Below are 22,246 nucleotides of genomic sequence, written 5' to 3' on the forward strand. Positions count from 1 at the left end.
CAACACTTGAAACAAAATAAAATCCAATTCCAAGTGTATCTAGATTGCTGATTAACTTGTAAGCTATTACAAATCTGTAAACTCACATAATCAGAAGCCATAAACTCACCGGTACAAACTTTCTCCTCCAGGAGATCCCAGTGGTCCCGGATACTTGCACCTCATAGCCCCGTCCGTCATCCCCTAAGGGAAGTGTGTGGGCCGGAGAGCCCTCACTCTCGCCTGATACCTTCAGGCTTTTGGGCTCAACAGTCTCTTGACCCAAGCCCTGGGTCAGCGTTTCCAAAGTGGAAAGATACTTGACCTTCAGGTCATAGAGGGTAATGTTGCTGTCCTGGATGGTCTTGCTATTGAACTCATTGAGAAAATTCTTGAAGACATTGTTGATGCGTATGCGTGTGAGAAAGTTCCGCTGCTTAATGGTGCGGTTAAGACTGTCCGGAATGAAGCGCTTGTAGCTACAGATAGAGAGAAGGATAAAACCTGAATAAAACCACTTACTTGAAAGATGTGGTCACATTTATCATTGCTCAATGAAATTTTGTTAACAAAATCCAGTCATTCCAATAGGCTTCATACATGCTATGCTATTGACAATGGACCTGTTTTTGCATGCAATTTATTCGCAAAATTTCTCTAATGTGACCGCACATCAAGTATGACCAATCAGAATCAAGTATTCCAGAGAGCTGTGTAATAAAAGACTAATATTTGGGAGTGCTATTCTTATATTATAGCTGTAGATCATTTTGCAGATGTGATACATAAAGCAGATAGATTGTGTGGGTCACCTGGTCTCAGCTCCAGCTCCTGATAAGGGCAGGTCATTGCCCTTGGCATGATGGGTAATAGCCAAAACTGCCATTCCCAAACACTCGTTCTCTATCTCATGAAGCTCCGTCTCGCTCTGGGGAGAGCGCACAGGAGCCAGTCCCCTCAGGAAGTCATACTGGCCCTAAAACACACCAAAACAGTAAGAACACAGTGTATGCCAAGCACAAAATGTTTATATGATCACAAACGCAAGCTAATAGAAACTAGTGTTCACATTGCCCCAGAGATATTTGAATAAGTAGCAGTGCTCCAAAAAAAGACATTTAAATATATATAAAATTCAAAGATAACGACCAAAATGATAACAAACGATACCACATGAGAGAGTATTTAAATAGTCATCAAGCCACAATGCCCCTGTAGCACAAAACGGGCAATATGTATTATGTTTACCTCAAAGTTCACATTGTGACATGGACAACCATGCAAATGATATCTCAGGTGGTTCCTGAACTCACCTGTGCAAATAGGTAGTCAAGAGATGCAGCATCCAGTAGAGGTGTCCCCTCAGGCCCCTTCTGAGAGTTCAAAACACCTTTCTTACTCAGTGAGTGTCTCCAAACAGGAGACTCCGTCTCATTGGTGCCATGCCAGTTTGTGAAATAAAACCTGTGTAAACAAGTATGAGTTGTCAAAGAATTGACAAGTGTTTCTTGAACTAAGGGTACTTTCCTGTCCAAAGGGTTGATTTGTATTAACACTAACAAACGCATTTAAACTTTTTCTTCCTGTTATATGAAGGTCACATTGGAACATTTTCAATATGTATTCATTTACTTATTGCTGTTGTTCAAATGCCTTTCATGATAACATTTTACATTAATCATTGTAATATATATTGTGTGAAAATACTTTAACTTTTGTTAAAATGTTGGTTGTATTTTTGTAAAATTAGTGCACTTGTTTACCAAGGAGGCAACAGCAGCAGGGAAGATCATGCAATATGCAAAATTAAATATGAGATGCGTTACATAAATAAAACAATGACAAATTTAGGTAAATATTAGTGAACTGAATAATTCTGTCAACTTACGCCAAAAAAAAGTTAAAATATATTTTGTATTATTGGGCAATATAGTATATAGTAGTTTAAGAAAAACCCTTGTATATTTTTCAAAAGAGAAATTAAGTAAAAAAGTATACAAATATGTTCAAGTGTGTGCGTGTGATTATGAATGCAGTTATAAAATCATGATGACAGGAGCTGATAACATATAAAAACATGCCAAACAAACATTGTGACAAAGGCTTACATTGTGTAAATATACTAACATATGCTACACGCAATACCAAATCATGTGTCAACAATCAACAGAAAAAAGAAAAACTACACGACCCCATTGCCACGCGAGCGAGAGCTCATTGTAAACAGGAAACAGCATGAGTGAGAAAAAAGTGCTCTATGCCACAGAGGAAGAGAGGGTGCGCAAAGGTTGACCATAACCTGTTTGTGCGCACAACAGGTAAGCTTCACACAGGGAGACAGCAATTCTGTACCCACTGCTCGCTTTGAATACAATAATTGGCTCTTATCTTAGTTTCACTGGTGAAAAGGGGAAGTTCAGGGGATCCTATGTTCTGCTTTGCAAAGATTCACATTTTATTGAACAAAAAAATGTCTTTCACTGTCAGACGATTTGTTACTTTGTTTATTTTTTTCAAGTGGAAACCCAAGCTTGGAAAACCAAGTTTTTCTTTTGTCCTAAATAGGGATTGTAACAGATGTGACACAGGTGTTCCACAGGGCTCTGTAAAGAGACCATATGCATTTCTAGCATTTGAATGAAAATAAAAGCTCATATTAAAAATAAAATAAAAACTCATCAAATGATACATTTCACCAAACCAATAACATGTCCAGAATTTTTTCCCTCTTCAAAATCACAATAAAAAAGAAACTATCTTATTATTGAACCTACAATATAAATGTAATAGCGGTCCAGTCTGTAGTCCTTAAACTCGAATTTGAGCCATGGGTTCTCTCTGGAATTTCTAATGGGGTTTTTGAACAGCAGTCCTCAATTTTTGTGTAAAGCATTCATTTGTGGTCTCTCACCTCATACGGTAGTGGAGTTTGATGCTGGTCTCCTCTGTGATCTTGAACACATGATTGGGAGCATACCAGAGATCCTGGCTCTCTTCATACAGTGCAAACAGGTTGTGGCACAAAGGTGAGATGTCTGGGGGAAAACATTTTCAAAATTAGAGCCTGATTCAAATGGTTCCCTTTTCTCACTAGATAGCACAATGCATCAGCACAGTTAAGAGGCTGAAAAAAAAAAAAGAAAACTAAATACACAGGTGGTTATTCGCTGGTGACATCTAACAAACGGATATAATACATAAAAGGAAATGGTAGCTAAATGATTATGAGAAAAGTCTTAAAAGGTATATAACAAGCTATTACTGGAACATAACACGAAAGTGTCAAAGGTTGAACATCTCCTGTAAAAAAGGAAAAAGACAAATTTGATATTAGTTTTAAACCTGACGAAAACAAGAGTCAGATCGCAAAGTTTGAGGAATTTTAAAAAACAAATTTTAATATAATTTGTTTTAATTAATGTGTGTGTGTAATATATATATATATATATATTCATTTTCATTAAAGTGAAATATTTTGTCTCTTATTTCAAAATTTCATATTTTGTTGTGTTTGGTCACTTATGTCTACAGTTTTTTTTTTTTTTCTTCATTTCAATATTATTTCAGTTTTAGTTAATTAGTACATCAAGTTAAACTAAATGAAAATGAGAAATGTTGCCTTGACAACAAGCTAAAATAAAATAAGTTTAAGTCGAACAAGAAAATTATTACTCTAATTTTGCTTTGAAATAGGTTCCTTAACTTTTTATTTATTTTTTTATTTTTACATTGTCATTTACATTTATTAATTTGGCAGACACTTTTATCCAAAGCGACTTAGTTAATTCAACGTATACATTTATTCCTTGGGAGACAAACCCACAACCTTGGCATTGCTAGTGCGATGCTCTATCAGCTGAACTAGTAAAAATTTTATTTAAAAAAAAAGGGGGGTTGGACAGAATTCCTAACCTTTGAAGTAAAACCAGTGGCTAACTACTGGGTGTGAAAATAAAATGAAACAAACACCATCGTAGTTTCTCTCCAGCAGCTGCCTTCTTGTCTAATAAAAACTTCCCTTTCCTATCTCACTGTCCAAGCCAGCTTCTGTCTTTGGCCGCAACTTTGAGGAAATTCTGGACGTGACGTTTAAACCCAGCAGCCATTGTGTGGCTTAATACTGATCAAGAGCCAAATAGAGAGATATGCTGTTCTATTAGGAGATGGAAAGGGATGGACAGGGATAGTCAGTCGCAGTGCTTCTCATCACCCATGTCACATGATGATACCAACAGTAAAAACCCTTTAAGTTCCTCTTTTGTATTCTGTGAAATGCTGATGGTACAAAAACCCCATTCCTCAATCGCACAATCAAAACATGAAACCGAATGCATGAAGAATGCCCCTTTTTATACGCCTGTTGACTTTGATCTGTAAAAACCTGTGTTTCAGTAATCCATTTCCCTTTCTATAGCGCAATGTTTCTCAACTGGTGGGTCGCAAGACTGTTTTGAGTGGGTCACGGAGTGTGCAGTCAAAGAAACAACAACAAGCGTAATTGTCTTTTTCTGATGCGAGACTTTTATTTTGAAAGACGTGCGTGAAATTATTAGACACCGTGCCAGAGAGAAACACGATGTCCTGATTCTGTCCTTCTGTTTCAGTGTCTCCAGTCAGATGAGATGGTGTTAGGCTATATGCCAGTGTCTTTATTCTAACGTTATTTTCGTAACTTGTTACGAAATAAAAAGTCTTTCACCACAAAAAAAGCCAACTTTGCTGTCCTTTTAGCCATTATACTTTGCTTGTAGCGCATGCTGTTCAATTGCACATGCAAATGCGGCAGAGCGTGCTGTACAGTATCACTTCATTATAAACAAAGCGCAAAAGAAACAACGAGCATGCAACATCATAGTTAGTCTGTCAATTAGTCATGAAATTACCAAAAAGTACCAATAAACTACATAACTTGTACTTTGTGTGTTAGCCGGCCCAGGAAGGATTCGCATGCAGGTACTGTGCATGATGTTCATTCTATTCATCAGGAGCAGTTTCCATTCGTTTAATTTACAATTCATGTTAGTATTGCATATTTACCATGGTGTCCGTTGTTTCTCTGTGTTAATAATTGTAACTTTGCTTTGAAAACTATTCCCGTCCGAAAAGTTATGATGAAACGATTAGTGATGCACCGATGTGAAAATTGTGGTCGATACGATAACCGATATTAATATTGCTGTTATGGCCGATACCGATATTTACCGATGTCGATATCTCTGTATAGAAAACAAAGCGAGGATTAGGGCTGCACGATATTGGTAAAAAATTACATTGCGATATTTTATTTTTCTGCGATATATATTGCGATATAAAAAACAATTTCACCAGATGACTTGAATAGCTCTATTTGGAAAGAATGAATCAATGAATCATTCATAGAATGACTGGGGTGGTTTTGTCATGGAGTAAATCCGCATAGAAACTAATATTAATAGAATGTTAACTTATGTAGTTAACTAGACTTTAATAAATGGAACCTTATTGTAAAGTGTTTTCCGATTTATGTCTCTTGAGTTCAGTGGTGGACAGATCAGTTGTTTTAACCATTCATTAAAGTGAATCGGTTCAAAGGAGTCATTAGTTCGTGAATCGGAAGTGTCATTAACGAACCACGGCACACGTTGTGTGATTATCCAGGCAGTTTAGGACATCGCACAAGATTTCATCACTAGATAGATTTTTTTTTGTTTATTGAAAGTGTGGTTTATGTCATCTGAATGTGTGGAAAGCTTTTCAGAGAAGATAAGGCAACGTTATTTTAGCACAATTCACAACCAGTGGTAGTTAAAAAAAAAAAAAAAAAACTTCGGTCTTCCGACCTTTTACCATCGTGTATTCTCAAAGATATTCAGTCAACTCAATTCATTAATATGGGAGGGAGAGAGAGCAAGACACTTTGAGCTGGTGATTTCCGGCGACACGCGCGACAGCGACCGTTGGCGACCGGATGGGGCGTGTCTGGCGACGCGACAAAGTTGAGATCTGTTTAACTTTATGCAAATGAGGAGCGACTTTCGGGAGCGACAACCAATAGGAGCGGAGCGCATATGATCCTTCTCCACATCATTGGATGTCATTCATAAAGGCAACCAGTAGTGGGAACTCCCACTAGCGACCTTATCGCCAGCCACTGGCGACATGCAGCGACAAAGTCGCTTGTAGTGTGAACGGGGCTGAAGACGGTGAGTGCGCGCGCGCGCGACCGGGGCTTTCACTCTCTCTGCTCGTTCTCTCAGTTAAACAAGCGCAGCAGTCAGTCATCTACATCACTCATCTACATCACTCACCGGTCAAATTGGCGGGATAAAAATACGCCTTTATTTCCCGTTCACACCGCCTGCGACACGCAGCGACAAAGCGACATGATCCCATTCATTTCAATGGAGTGCTGGCGACATCCAGCGACACGAGCGACAGTGACCGTTGGCGACAGAATGTGGGCGTGTCAAGCGACAAGAGACAAGCGACAAAAGTTGAGAAATTTCAACTTTATGCAAATGAGAAGCGATTTTCGCGAGCGACAACCAATAGGAAAGACTTTCAGTGGAGCTCACGTGGAGTGCAGGCAAGACAGAAGAGTTTGTGGGAGATTTCACTGTTTTATATGATTTGACTGTAACCACATACATGGATATAATAAAATGACGAATGGAAAATAAACTGTCGACAGTCTCAGTGAGTTTAATTCATATACATTTATAGTTCGAGTGTTGTAATTTTATGATGCAAGTTTAGCACTGCTGCAGATCATTTTACAGTTTCCCTGCATTATGTTGACTATTAGGGACAAGAAAATTGATTATTTGTCAAATTCGAATGACGTTTTAGTAATTTATGACAGAATGAGTGAGTTTAATTTGTTGATTGGTCGATCGTTAATCTAGTAAATTATTTAATCCACTGAACACTGCTGTGGTAATATAAAAACACTCTCCCAACAGCATACGGTTTCTTTTGAGCCTAATTCCTAGTCAAATTAAAATGATATAGTTGTATATGTCAATTCTGATGGTATTTTGTATAGATATATGGCTAGACGTGCAGTCTACTAATAACATTAGAGCGACAGCACTACGAACGCCCACAAGCGACTTCACAGTACAGAGACTAGCGACATGTAGCGACAAAATCGCTGGTGGTGTGAACGGGGCTATGACAGAAAACAGCGCGCAAGTTCCAGTCTTCTTGCGCTTGATGTTTGAACTTACAGGACTTGCGCTCATACATGCGCTCGTGCAAAAACAAACATTCCCGCCCCCACACTCACATCTACACACACGTCAAATACACAGGAATGATTATTGGCCTGTTCACATCGGACCTATGTTGACATCGGAATGATACCGATGTGTAAAAAATTGACCATATCGGCGGCCGATATATCGTGCACCACTAGAAATGATACATCACTGCTAAGAAAACAGACCAGTCCATCATGAGCACACTCTATGTCCTGAGAGATGCATTAGAGGGTGCTCTAAATAGGCGGCCGTCCAAACACTTACGGCATTTCTTGGCAGCCTCCACGCACAGGTCCTCCGCAGTGTGGCAGTCTTTGAAGTACTCGAGCTGGTGTGTTTCAGGCAGGTAGAAGTAAATCTCAAGTCCTTTCCTGACAGTCGGAACGGTCATCTCTGCCTTCCTCTGTTTTTTCATCTTCCCACATAGCTTGCCCAGCTCCATGACTGTTGGTTTAAGCATCCAGACACTGCAAGATAAAAGGAGGTAACAGACAGATTTATTGATGAACTGTTGGCCCCTGCTATGATGGAAATCAATAACATTTTAACACCGTCATGCCTAAATTAACCATAATAAATAGATTTGACTGATTTTGAAAGAAGCATCTTATGCTCACTAAGGTAGCATTTATTTGATTAAAAAAAAAAAAACTTAACAGTATATTATGAAATATAGTTACAATTTAAAATAACTATTTTCTATTTTTATTTATTTTAAAATGTAATGTATTCTTCTGATGGCAAAGCTAAATATTCAGCAGCCATTATTACAATGTTACTGCCACATGATCCTTCAGAAATCATTCTAAAATGCTGATTTGGTGCTTAAGAAATACTTATTACACTTAGCGCAATTGAAACTGCTTCTATTTTCAATTCTATTAGGGTCTATTAGATTGCATTTACATGGCAAGGACAAATGCACAGTTTTGAAATTGACACAAATACAATGTTATGTACACCTTTACTTAAAGGTATTGTAGGTAGGAATTTTATAAAAAACTTTTTTCCACATTTGTTTAAACTTTCTGTATATATCAATGCATAATTAAAATGTAAGTACTCTGATAAAAAAAAAAAAAGTATAAAAATCGAGTGAATCTAGACCGTTTAATCTGCACTAAACACAGCTCATTATTTCCATCCGGGACGAAACAAAGGATTGGCTTAGGCGACTGTCACTTTCTCGCAACCATGGCAACCACCCTTTTGCCACACAGGACCTGCCCACTTGCGCGTACCCGTTTGATTTGAGGAATTCAAGAGGCACGGAACCTAGGAATAGCAAAACAATGGCAGAGAAAGACCAATCAAAATTCACATATGCAATTCGCGAAGGCAAACCAGGCAAAAAAGGAAGACAGTAACGTTACTAGAAAAGGTAATGAACAAAAAGTCTTTGGATAAACAACGAAATAAAACGCGTGTCAATATCGGCGTGGCTTTCCAGCGATGGCGAGAACTGAGACCTCAAGGGGCTGAAAAGTGACGCCTTGTGACGACCTCCTCTGCTTCGCCCTCGACCCCGGATCTGTCCTCGAGCTGACGATGCGGTACTTGTCTCTGGAGTGTAGTCCTCATCAGAGTCAACAATGCTTTCATCATGGAAACTCTTACATGCAGAACACCATATATGTTATGAATGTTACACGAAATTCATCTTCATCACAGTGTAAATGATGGCAAAGGAAAAACGTGTATCATGCAACCTGTTTTTAGCTTTGCCTTATAGATAATAGCTCGTTAGCGAATCAATAAATATATATTTTAAACTTTACCAATATCAATATGCTAGCTTTATAGTGAGTACTAAAATACATCTTATTTGTTTATCTTCAAGTTCATAATGATAAAGTTAGATTTTTTTATTACATGTGATTCTGACATGATGTCACTATATCCACTGCGCTCCTTCCTCTCCACTCGTCTCAGGTAAATAATGCGTCTTCAGCATAGACAGTATAAGAAGTGGACAAAGCCATCTCATTGGAACTCAGTTGAGACAGTTGAAGCCCATTTTTAGCGATTTTTGAGCACTTCCGTTCCTGACGCGCAGACTCAAACTAAGCTTGATGACGTGAGCAACCTGTCTGACAGACGTTAATCTTCTAGTAGCTGTGCGTGAAAATTGCCAACGTTAATCTTGCAGAGACGGGGAACTTGAGCAAAGAGTCCTTTGGCGTGAGTGACAAGGAGTAAGTATTCCGTTGCTTTTATGGACTCATTATCTATGGGCTTCTCCCTTGACGGGACGTCCCCCCCGATTGCCTGCGAGCTTCTCCTCCTGTCTGTACGGTAATTTCTGTACAGCGCGACAGAGAGTCGAGTGGTTATAACGCAATCATTAGCCTAATTTTACAAAATCTCTTTCTACGGGGCCATAATGTAACATAGAAGGTAATGGAGCCTTTTATACATTGTCGTGTTTCTTTAGAAATAAATAATGGACAAATGGAGTCTTTAAACGCCTCAGATGTAAAGTTATTCGCTGTCAAAGTGACGCCAAAATGAATGGGAGTCAATGGAAATGCTAACGCAAGTGAAGTTCTGCTACAACATGGCGGCACCCGGCCGGCTTCAACTTCCGGTCGATGGATTACCCCCTTGGGGTCTTCAGCTCAGCGGTCGGAGTCGCGCGTTCATGGGTTTTTGGGGCGTGGCTTTGGAAGGAGCCCAGAAGGGAGGGGGTAGAGTGAATGGAAATAATGAGCTGTCTTTAAAACAGTCGTGAGAGGTCTACAGACACTCGATTTTTATACTTTCTTTTTTAGAGTACTTACATTTTAATTATGCATTGATATATACAGAAAGTTTAAACAAATTTGGAAAAAAGTTTTTTTTATAAGATTCCTACCTACAATACCTTTGACTGTTTACACATTAACAGCTCACTAAGACAAGCATTTTAGCCAAGATGCCCATTTGACCCGTATGAGCAGGAATATGCATGTGAATATTTGAAAGCAGCTGCCTTTCTGATATTTTCGAAAGGCAGCATATTGTAATGGACGAAGTTGGACTGGAGGGTGTTGAACCCAAATCCTGGGACTTTACGAAAAGGCAGTGAAGTGGATTAACAGCTGACAGCAGATGAAGATAATGGCAGCAAACAACAACAATGGATGACGACGGAGTAACAGCAGCAGTAGGCTATATCAACAGGTAAGTATTTTTTCTGATCCCAGCAGAAAAAAAAGTCTATTATACGGTAATGTCGCAATTTGCATTTTCTAAATTATAATATAAAATGTGCCATTATAACAATTTTGAATATTCTTTGAATATACTGTCCATGACAAAGCCAAACCCTGAGTCTAGCTGGAGACTATTACTTTAACCATATAGAAGTACAACATACTTGATGTCCTCCTCACGACAGGCGCCTTCACATGAAGCAATTTAATTCAACCACTCATCCTACGGCGAACATGAGGGAGGGTAAGATGAACGTTTCTCGCATCTGAATCAGATGGTTTCGACTCAGTGGATCTCCCTTTAGACCCTGCAGGTCAAGACGTGTTTAGATGTCAAGATCCCTGCAGGCATGTGAAAGGACTTTCCTGAGATGAATGAATGCAAAAGCAAACTGTGCTGAAGAAATCTAATTGCAACCAGTTAATGACCACATTTGTCTTTAAAGTGGCTTTAGTGAATTCAAGAAGCTGAACAAACTGAGACTACTTTTTGGCTTTATGAAATATTAGTATAATGAGATCACAAATCCACTCCACATTCATCCCCTCACAGCTTGGGCAGAAGGTACTTTTGAATGATAGGGTACGATTTGTTGTGTCCCATTACTTAAGAATAGGCATAAATAAAATATTTCTTTTTTGTTAGAGCTTTTAGATACGCATGTGTGTGATAATTAAAATCATTCAACATGTCATACTATTGGCTTAATATGTTAAAGTGATGTGCAAATGTTTTTTTTTTTAAATCTAACAAGTAACAATACTTATACATACATTATATATATATATATATATATATATATATATATATATATATATATATATATATATATATATATATATGGAAAATATAGATTTAACAACAATTTGATCCCAAATCAGGAAACCCCTACTGAGTGAGTGTAAAACGTCTATTTAATTGTGTTCATTTAATGTTTATTAGACTATCATAAAACCTATCATAAAAGAGTTTAAAACTATTTCAATATATCCCAAATTTTGGTAATAGGGTTGTAAAAATCGCAAACTTAAATTGAAGATGAATAGGAAATAAATGAGCTTATATAATATTTCGTTTGACCTGACTTTTTTTAATAAGGGTCAAGCATCTCCTTCAGGCATTTATTTGTACCCGATTCGTCAGAAATATTCCAACGGCTGTTTCCCAGGGTTTTGCAGTTCAATAAACATCCATCAGTCAGTATCGGTGATTGATGCTCTTGTCTCTGCAGTTAAGTCCTTATATGCAGAAGCTTGTTTTTCTGCTGATATCTCGACTTACATAACAGAACCATTACGGACACCCCCAACCAGTCTGTAAAATGGCCAACCATTGCAATCAATTCAGATGTTTAGTGACAAGTTTTCCATTTAGTTCCTTTTCTTTATAATGTTTTAACTTGCATTTTATGAGAAGTTCTCCTTTTCAGATTCCTGTGAATCATGTCCTTTTACTTTCTCATATCCAAGAAGACACAGTCCTCCTAAGTTATCTTGGGAACTTTTAGAAGGGATAAAGTTTAAGTTTGACAAGCTGTTAAAATGATTCTCCATCTACTTCGGTATGATTCACAATGCTATTCTTCTGTTTACTTGACACGGCTTCACTTCCTGAGGTGTTGACGTGCTGCTCGCTGATAAACTCAACACTGTTCCTCCACGCTTTAGACCCTGCGACTGTTCAGCTGGTAGACCGCTCGAGTACGTCAAACGCATGTAGGTGCAGAAACCTCCTGTAACTGTTTTATCCTGTTTGCAGACCACAGTGAAAACCTTTTTCAAATGAACCTCAAATAGAGGTAAGTTTAGTTTTCATGGACAGCTTCCTTCGTCATGGATATTCTTCTATATCAATAGTATGTAAACACAAAGGTTATTGTATCTATATCATATGGATTAAATATATTTTAACATTTAATTTTGTTATTCTACCTGATCCTGTAATAATCTGTAATATTCTACCAATTATGAAATCAAATGTACACTGTTTTAAGGCTATTTTTCTCTATAATTAACCTTTTGAGCAGAAACATGAGCATTCCTCTACAACAGAGTTAGAATATGTAAAATATGTCATCCAATGAATTGTTAAGATTAAAGAAAACATATACAATTTCCCAAACTGTATACAATTACATTTCTGATATCATTCTTACAAAGTAATTGTTACCTAACAAAAAGAACATTATTTGATCATTAACTTATGATGATAATACATCAAGACCTATATTCCTTGATATGCATTTGTCTTCACACAAACTTTTCAATTTTACAGTAGCCTATTATATTGTCAAATAAAAACTCATTTAGCATTTTAGCATGCAATATCTCTTCTTGTTATGTTTTGACACGTATGGAGGCATATGACTGGACTGAAAACTTTTTCTTTACCGAAAAGTAACTGCCTCTGGGCAAACTAAATACATGTGTGACATATTTAAAAAAATTTAGGAGTTGTTCTTGTCATGAAGGCCTCGTTAATCCACATTAACATTAACTGGCAGAACACTATGCAGAACAACATGTTCTATTCTAAAGGGAAACTCCACTTGCAATGTTCAGTGACGGCCACACAAAGATGTCGCCATTTCTCATTGCCCTCAGATTATGACTAAACCCACCTCACTATCTGTTTTTTTTTTTCTTTTCTTTTGGCAGTTCTGTATAGAGGCCAGTTATACCCTAAAAGGCTCTTCTCAAGACTATATTTATTTAACCAACATCAGGATGAGAGCTTCAGATAGACCAGAGTGGTCAATACTCGACTTAAAATGAATCTTACCTTTGACAATGTTTTATCAATTTATTTGTATGAAACTGTAATTAGGGCTATGTGATTAATGTAAATCATAATAAAAATCACAATGTGTGCATGCACACGATTTCTAAACTGCAGAAAGCAAGATTTTTTTCCGCCAGCCCCCTCAGTGTGCAATCTGAATGCAGTGGCCTAAATCTAACATGAGAACAGAACAGAGCAGGTTTACCGTTACCAAATGGAAGAAAGCACAGAAACAGGCAAGGTGAATTCAGGGCAGGATAAGGCCATGACCAAAAGAAAAATAATAATAATTCAACATCCATGGTTGGGAATATTTTGGACTCAGGAGAGATGCGCTGCGTCAGAAATCGCGCAATGTCTGAGCAGGTACTACATTTGAATTTACTTCGCAACTATTAAAAAGGTACACTCTATATCAAGGGTTGCCCAATCCTGCTCCTGCCGATCGACTGTCCTGCACAGTTCATCTCCAACCCTAATCAAACACACCTGAAGCAACCAATTAAGGTCTTCAGGATCACTTGAAAATTAAAGTGTTTTGATTGGGGTTGGAGATGAACTGTGCAGGACAGTCGATCGGCAGGAGCAGGATTGGGCACCCCATATAGTACGAATATTAGTACTGTGAATGAAATTCAGATGGAATACATCACCATATACTGTCACGTGACCTAACCGTGTCAGTTGTGCCGCTTCACTGCCATTCATAAATCCTGTGGCCTCATGGGATAGTAAAGTGTCCACCGAATGCGCACTTCAGAAGCTCAGAGGAAGTAGGCCTAGGCCTAGTAGGTCATCCGGGGACTTTTCGCCTACTGTTTTTTTATTACTATGTATTAGGACATAGGCTACTACTCTTTTGGTGTATTGTTTTTCGCTATTATATAGTAGGGAAGTATTTGATTCCTTATGCAGCGATGATGCATCACAGAGCCAGGTAATTTGACCTGTCAAACATCATTACGGCAAAACATAGTATGGGGCCATTCACACAAAACATGAGACGCAGGTCTAGAGATGTGTTTTTTGAAACTTATTTTACCTTGAGCATCGCAGAATGCCGTGTCATTCACACGACATGCTGCAAACGGTTAAAGACGTCCATCTAGCATATTCACATAGAAAGGTAATGGCACATTCCCAACCAGGTGAACAAAAATAATACAGGCAATTGTGAACTGCAAAACATACGAAAAGGTTCAAAGGGGCATAAAGAAATAACGGCGCCGTCACGTATCATTTATGCAAAGATATGGTCCCCGCAAATATTGTCAAAGCCGGTGTCTCGACGAAAAATACTACAAGACAAGTTAAGGAAATATTGTTTCAAAATCATGATTAAAATCGAAAATCACAATATTGATTAAAAAATCGTGGTAGTATTTTCTGTCCATATCACACAGCCCTAGCTGCAATACATATTTGTAAGTGGCTAGTACTGCAATTTAATACTGAGTTCCTCACCAATATAGGCTCTATGGGAATTAAAGGTCTTAATTTTGACAATTTTTAGCAAATTATAAAAATTGACTAATTTAAAAAGAAAACAAGAAAGAAACATACTGTAACCGTTTTTCTTTGTGAGAGAGAAGGGTTTACTTTTATTTAAAAGGGATTCCCCACTAACACCTCAGTATGAACTGAATATCTTCCACAGAGTCACTTTTGTCCATACTGCATCAGATTACCAGCATGAAATGGTCCGGATGACATAATCAAACTGTAGCAGAAGAATAGCATATTGTTGTGGTCCCTCTGTTACTTGGAAATATTCAGTTGATGTATTTTTTAGAGACAAGGGGAAATTTTAAGTTTCTCTTAGAAATCATCAAATATGTCAAGACAACCACAATTCAACAGCTTTGCGTTAACTGACGGATTTCCTCTGAAAATTAGATTTTTAAGAGTAGCCATTGCTAAGTTCCATGATCGTTTAAATGAATTAAAAAGAATGTGATCTGATCGAACTGGTGCTGACGGCCAATCAGACTTGATAAGAGTACGTTACATGAAGAGATAGCTATTTTTAAACCAATATTCACACGTTAAAGCGTAATTAGTCATCCATTTTTAAATGTTATCATGGTTTTCCAAGACAACCCCCAAAACAAATATGAAAACAACTTTAATTAAATATTATTAACGTGCCTTATGTGTTCATAATAGCCTACTACGATATGGGTTATTTATTTATTATTGTTTTTAAGACAATCTTTTGCATTTCAATTCTCGGACATTTATACATAAAAATAGTCAGCCTCGGCCGATCTCTACAAAGCACATCAAATATAGCCTACTTCAACCCCACGCACTTTTGTTCAGCAAACATACAGTTTGTGATAACTGTGTACAAGTGTTCAGATTTATATCGACAAAACTGCAGTCACAAGAGCAACAAGTTTAACCATTTAACTACTGTACAGTCAGAGCATGAAAAAAAACATCAACAATAATGTCAATGCTTAACAAGTTAGCAACAATAGAACAAAAAACTAAGGTTCTTTTTTACAACTTCAATATCGCGCAGGTCTGGCTAAGCTTTTTTATTATTATTAAATAAACTATTTTGCAGCCGTTCACCGTCAAGCAGTTTCTAAAAACATTCATTATCGGCCACACATAGATTATTATCCATAGTTTGAAGTTGACAGCATTATTATCTACAATTTAAGTCCAATGATTGCAGATTATGTTCTATAGACTCAAATGCCTAACGTTAACGTGTTACTCCTTGAACACTATGATCGACATATTTACCAGTAACCATACACAAACTAATAAAAGAACGTCTCACAACTTACTAACATCGCACATGAATAGAAAATACACATATAAACAACCCCCAGAGATCAGTCAGGATGTGAAGAGTTACGGCCCTCGTCCTTACCTCGTCAGGCAAAGCTACTTCCGTTTAATTTCGATCATTACAGACGTTTGAACACTTCCTCTTGGTATTTTGTTGATGTAACGCACACGTTATTTAACTCCAAAATGTTCTCCGATAATATAAGATTTATCCCGCGAGATTAATTTTCAAAACAAACTTCACTTTACAGTGGAACAAACCGTGGTTAAGTCTTCATGATCAACTAACCTTTCCTGTCAAGCGTCGACCACATTCCCGAAAATAGGGTAACGACGAGCTCTGTCACACGTTGCCTATTGGCTCATACTGCTGTCAATCAAAACCTGACCAATGACATTAATCCCTGGGCGGAGATTAAGCTGGTGGATTTTTTGTTATGGCTACAGCCCTAAAGCCTCCGTATATAGATAAGACCATTTACTATGATACGGCGATTAAACTCACAGTTAGTGTTAATCCTGTGTGTATTGAGGTGATGTAAAAATAATTTACACCATACCTTACCACAAAACATCAAATGTAGCCTATAATTTTTAACCAACTGATTCAAATGTTTTTGAAAATTATTAGTTAAAAAAACAAACTCATAAAACTTTAGGTAGGCTAAATAGTGCAGTAGCCTACGATTAAAATATATTTTGATTTAATGATGTCCATTGAACCGGATGTTACTTGACCATTTAAAAGGCCATAATTGATTCAAAATGGGCTAAATTAAATGTAATGGTTAGACATTGCTGTCGTTATATATTTTATCTAGCTATATAACATATTGACTGCACAACACTGAAAGTTGTTTCACAGATTCATAAATAATAAATATATTCATAAGACTGCAGCAATACAAATGGGCTATTATTATAAAAATAATTACATTTAATGTTAATTAAATGTTAAATTTGTAACCAGTATAACAATCTTCAACTTCTTGTATGTATTTGTTTGTACTTATTTTTTTGTACATTAAGTCCTAATATTTCATCAAGCATGTGCCACTGTTTCCGCATTAAACAATGTCTGTGTTTTTAAAATAGAGATCGGCAACACACAAAGCCCTCTCTGATTACACTAATATTTCAGAAGGTCTTTAAGACCAAGAGGTTTAAGCCTGCCATGGAAGGGAGGGACTTCCCGTCCTCACCATCAGATGAGTTGCCAGAAACTGTGGGCTGCTGAGCACACTGGGAGAATGTGGCTGATCTATAAGTTCGACAGAGGTTCGGGCAGACAATATCAGACTGTGTATATTTGGTCTTGAAATGTTTTAAAAGTAAAGTGACTATTAGATAGCCTATATTTTAATTGTCTATATACAGTATCAACATTTACATATAATATGTTGACAGAAAATACAATTATAAGACAATCATCTTGTGCTGTGTGTTAAGATGTGTTGATAATGATGTGTAAGATGATAATGTGTGTTAAGATGTGTTGATAATGATAGAACTTAAACACTGAGGGGGAGTGAAGGTCCAGTTGGAAACTTCTTTCGTTGGATGACTCATACGCCATAATTGGTGACGATGAGTCTACGTGCAATACTGCCATAAGCACTCAACTAAAATCAATGCATTGCATTTTTCATAGATCTGAAGAAAAACTTTATGGGATCAGAACAAACAAATATTTAGATAATAGATCATATGTAAACATCAGATATGTAAGCATCGAATTGAAAAATAAATTCTTATCTTTTTTTCTTAGTTGTATCATTGCATTTTCATGTATCACATTATTACAGTAACCGATTACTAACCTTATCAACCTTTGTATCATTACAAAATGAGCAGATGAATCAGTTAAGAAGAGTGTTAAGAGGGGTGTATAACATAGGGCAAGTGTCAGAGAATAGTGCATGGGGCTAAATTACTAACAACATGTTGAAATTTCTGTATATTAAAAGGGTAGAATACACTGTAATCATACTATATATTTTAAAACTTTATGGTTTGCATCCAAATGCTATGAACATAATACAGTTTTCAGTAAATAATTCTTAGAAATGTTATATGTAAATAAATGTATATATATATATATATATACACACACACACACACACACTATACCATTCAAAAGTTTGGTATCTGTAAGATTTTTTAATGTTTTAAAATAAATCTCTTATGCTCAACAAGGCTGCATATATTTGATACGAAATACAGAAAAAAAATGTAATATTGTGACATTATTACAATTTAAAATAACTGTTTTCTATTTAATATATTTTAAAATGTATTTTATTCATGTGATGGTAAAAGCTGAATTTTCAGCATCATCATTCCAGTATTCAGTGTCGTATGATCCTTAAGAAATTATTCTAATATGCTGATTTGCTGCTTAAGAAACATTTCTGATTATCAATGTTGAAAAACGTTTTGTACATTTTTAAAAGATTATTTGATGAACAGTTTTTTTTATTAGAAAGAAATTAATAATTTTGTTCAGCAAGAATGCAGTAAATTGATCAAGTAAATACATTTATAAGGTTACAAAAGCTAACAATTTTATGAAAAGAGAAAAAGCAGCATTTTTTTTTTTTTTACTTCTGTTTGATTGATTTTCAAACTATTTCATGCAAGTAAACATCTCTTTTTGTAGTATACAGTTTGCCTTATTATACATTACATATATTTACATTTGTTTTAAGGATTGGAATTCCCATTTCTGACAATAATTTGCAAAAGACATAAGGAAGTATCTACTTAACTAATTTTGTAACGTATATACATTTTGTAATATCTTAATATACAACTAAAGTATATGTGCAACGTTTGATTTGCAAGTGTTTACTGTAAGAGTACATTTACATTAAATGGCTATTAAATAATTCATATGTATACTAGTGTGCATAAAAAATATAAATCCTTAACTTTTTCAACATTTCATTATATCACATTACAGAGGATGCATTAAAGAAACTCTAGAAATTTTTTTTTATTTTAAATGCAAACATAGACAAGCAAAGTGTTTTTGCAAAAAGCTTCATTTACTTTATGGTTTCTGATGTCTACAGGAAATACAAGGAAATGTGAATAAAATATTTTAAAGATTTTTGTCTTATTTCTCAAAGCATCTATAATATTAAAGTGGATGTCAAAACGTTTTACTAGATCCCAGGAGGATATAATTTAACAATAGACTGATGACATATGCTACCATAATATGTGCAGAATGTAATATATAAAATTAGAAGGCAATCAGTTTGACATTTTTTTAAATGAATGCAGGATTGCAATTCTCTTTATTAGATTGTATTGTTTTGTTCATTCTCTTGTCATTTACCTCTTACTCACCTGTAAAAAAAAAAAAAAACTTTTTATGAGGCTAGATGTCAAGATGGCAGCCATCCTTCAGTTATCACAGTACTGTACCTTTAAGACGGACAGCATCAGCACTGTGATAACTGAACCAGGGCAGCCTGTCACATCAAGCAGATCCAGGGCAGTAGTGCTTCATGCATCTTCTCATCCACGTTCATTCAGGGATAACAAATTTGACTTTGGAAATTCACAATTTATCTCTGATATTTAGATTTTCACTGTATTCAAAATATAACAAATAATATAGGCTAATTAAACCTGAAATTTCCAACTGTATATATTATAGAAATGAGTAGGCTAGATGAAGCAATTTATTTTTAAACATAACTTATTATGTGTAGCTAGCAGAAATTATAATATCATGCCATATTTTCATTGGATACAATGCATTAAATGACAACTCCCTATCTGACAGCAAGAGATTAAATACCTTCGTTTTGAGCTTTAATTATTCATACACACACAGCGCCCCTGTGACGCCAGACTTGTTATGGTAACTCTGACTCCACCTTCTATGCTTTGCTCTCGTATTTGGGGGCTCCTCCCACAAACTCCGCCCACATCATCCCCGCCCTCCGTGCGAATCTCTTCTTGTAAACAACTCCATCAGCGCGTCGTGTTTGCCATCTCAGGACAGTGGAAACGCCTGCCAAATAATGACAAAACATCTGCCTAACATTCCTATAGCGGCTGTTTGGTGAAAAAGGAAAGAAAAACATTTCAATGGGTTAAAACGGGAATATTCTCGCTGTTATAGTGTGTTGCGACTTCTCATGGGAAAATGTTTGCTTTATGAAACTACAGTTTTAAATAAAAGTAATTTATCCGAGGCATATAATTTATAAACTATACATGAATACAAGATGTGTTTGAGCAAAAAGCCCGTTAGAACGTCATAAAGTCAGTATAGTCTGCAATAAATTATACATAAGTTATTACACGAAAAGGTATTACATGATCGTGTCATAATATCACAACAAGTATCTTCCATAGTCTGCGTGTAAATAGCTCTTCTACTTGCTATGTCGATTCGTTTTATAGTCTTATATCTTGCGAGTCGTCTTATTGTAGAGTAACGTTACTGATGCGCGCTAACGCCCAACAGCGCGCGCACACACCCCTCTCATAGCAAAAACAAACACCACGTACTTCTAAGGTAAAAAAAAAACATTAATGTAATATCACCACCACAGTTAGACAGATGTATTATTCTACCGACTGCAAAAGTACTTACTTGCATTTTCAACGCTGAACTCCCGTGTTTACGTGAATATTTTTAATGACGCAGCAAGCGCCTTACAGCGAACAACGTGATTGTCGCCATTTTTTGTTGTTATTGAAATCTTCAAGCCATGTGACAATAAAATAACACGCTTCCGGGTGCTGACGCTCAAAGTTCACCACTTTCTTTAGTGCAGATGACTGTTGCCAAGCCATATAGAAGGTTTGAAAAGTCGACTGATTTTGACATAGCCTATTGCATACCCGAAGTGAACTAATATCTCTTATGTTCTGACGCCACCGTAAGGCACCTCGGAAATGTTTGGCAATGCGTTTATAGCAGACTCTATTTCAGTGGTTTTCAATATTTTTGACGCCAAGTCCACCCATGTAAGAAATTTCCTGTGGAATTTTTGACGAAGCTGCTTGTTTTTTTTGTTGTTTTTTTAAAACTTTTTTTATTGACAGAAATATAGTGTCAAGATACAAGTAGGCCTAATTACCTAATTTTATATGATTGAGTTAGAACTATGTTATTCAATAAAACAATTGTTTAAAATTGACTAAGATAAGAAATTAAAATATGAAATATGTCAGTTTACATATTTGTACATAAAGCCTTGTGGGTTTTTTTAAATGGATTTTTAAGGAAAAAAATATTATTTTAATAAAATGTATTTAATAATTATGATCTTCATCTTGCAGCCCCATTTAGAAATTTGCCGAGGCCCCATGGGCCCTAGCTGACCCCTTGGTTCTCACTGCTCTGTGAAATCAATGTGGTAGACGTGTACACTGTGTCAATGGCACTTTTTGTGAAAACTTTAACGTAAACAATGCAGTGGCATCTGAGGAATGTTTTGCACCAACATAGCAGTCAAGTGTGTCCTGTCCTAAATCAGACAGGGGGCAATATCACACCAGTTATACCAGGTTATACCCATATGTTGAGTTAGTTGCATGTGGAGAGAATAACATAAGTTGAGTCCCAAATGACGTAGGCTACAATATGCATTTACTGTATGCAGATATTCTAGTGTATGGATTTTATAAGCCCATTTTTATAGCCCCTCCCCTACTTAAAGTAGCCTAATAGTTCACCCAAAAATGAAAATTATGTCATCATTTACTCAAGTTGTTCCAACCCTTTATGAGTTTCGTTCTTCTGTTGAACATAAAATATATTTTGAAGAATGTTGGTAACCAAGTTGACTTTTGACTTCCATAGTAGGAAAAAATTCTATGGAAGTCAATGGCGACCGACAACTGTTTGATAACAACAGTCTTTAAAATATCTCTTTTGTGTTCGACAGAAGAAAGAAATTCGCCTACAGGTTTGGAACATGAGGGTGAGTACAACCATTTTATTTGGGGTTAAACTATCCCTTCAAGTAAAACTGTTACACAGTTGGGTGCATAAAGTGTCCAATGTTCCCGAATGTTCCACGCTTCGTCTTTCCGGGTAAATAAGTGCATCATCCGGCATTTGAAATGCAGTTTTGCATTTTGAAATTTTGTGGACACACTTATCACACTAAAACAATGGCATAGAATAGTGTGTTCTTCTGTAAAGATCCTCTTTCAACCTAACAATCATGTGCGCCTCGGACTTCAATCTCTCCAAATAACCATATTAAAGTCGG

General features: G+C 36.4%; 1 protein-coding gene across 1 annotated transcript in view; it reads right to left on the bottom strand.

Moving 5' to 3' along the window:
* jak1 (Janus kinase 1) overlaps positions 1 to 16,307 on the bottom strand; it is a 40,872-nt gene extending 24,565 nt beyond the window's left edge. Inside the window, exons 1-6 of the mRNA XM_056258821.1 lie at positions 16,084 to 16,307; positions 7,485 to 7,687; positions 2,891 to 3,014; positions 1,293 to 1,443; positions 792 to 955; positions 110 to 458 (exon numbers count right to left, since the gene is read on the bottom strand). Coding sequence (XP_056114796.1) covers positions 110 to 458; positions 792 to 955; positions 1,293 to 1,443; positions 2,891 to 3,014; positions 7,485 to 7,680 — 984 coding nt within the window. The 5' untranslated portion in view covers positions 7,681 to 7,687; positions 16,084 to 16,307. The remainder of the gene's footprint in view (positions 1 to 109; positions 459 to 791; positions 956 to 1,292; positions 1,444 to 2,890; positions 3,015 to 7,484; positions 7,688 to 16,083) is intronic.
* Between the last annotated feature and the right edge of the window lie 5,939 nt (positions 16,308 to 22,246).

This window comes from Rhinichthys klamathensis, unplaced genomic scaffold (genome assembly GCF_029890125.1).
Source record: "Rhinichthys klamathensis goyatoka isolate OS25496 unplaced genomic scaffold, OSU_Roscu_1.1 h1tg000160l_1, whole genome shotgun sequence".
In the NCBI taxonomy this organism is placed as follows: domain Eukaryota; kingdom Metazoa; phylum Chordata; class Actinopteri; order Cypriniformes; family Leuciscidae; genus Rhinichthys; species Rhinichthys klamathensis.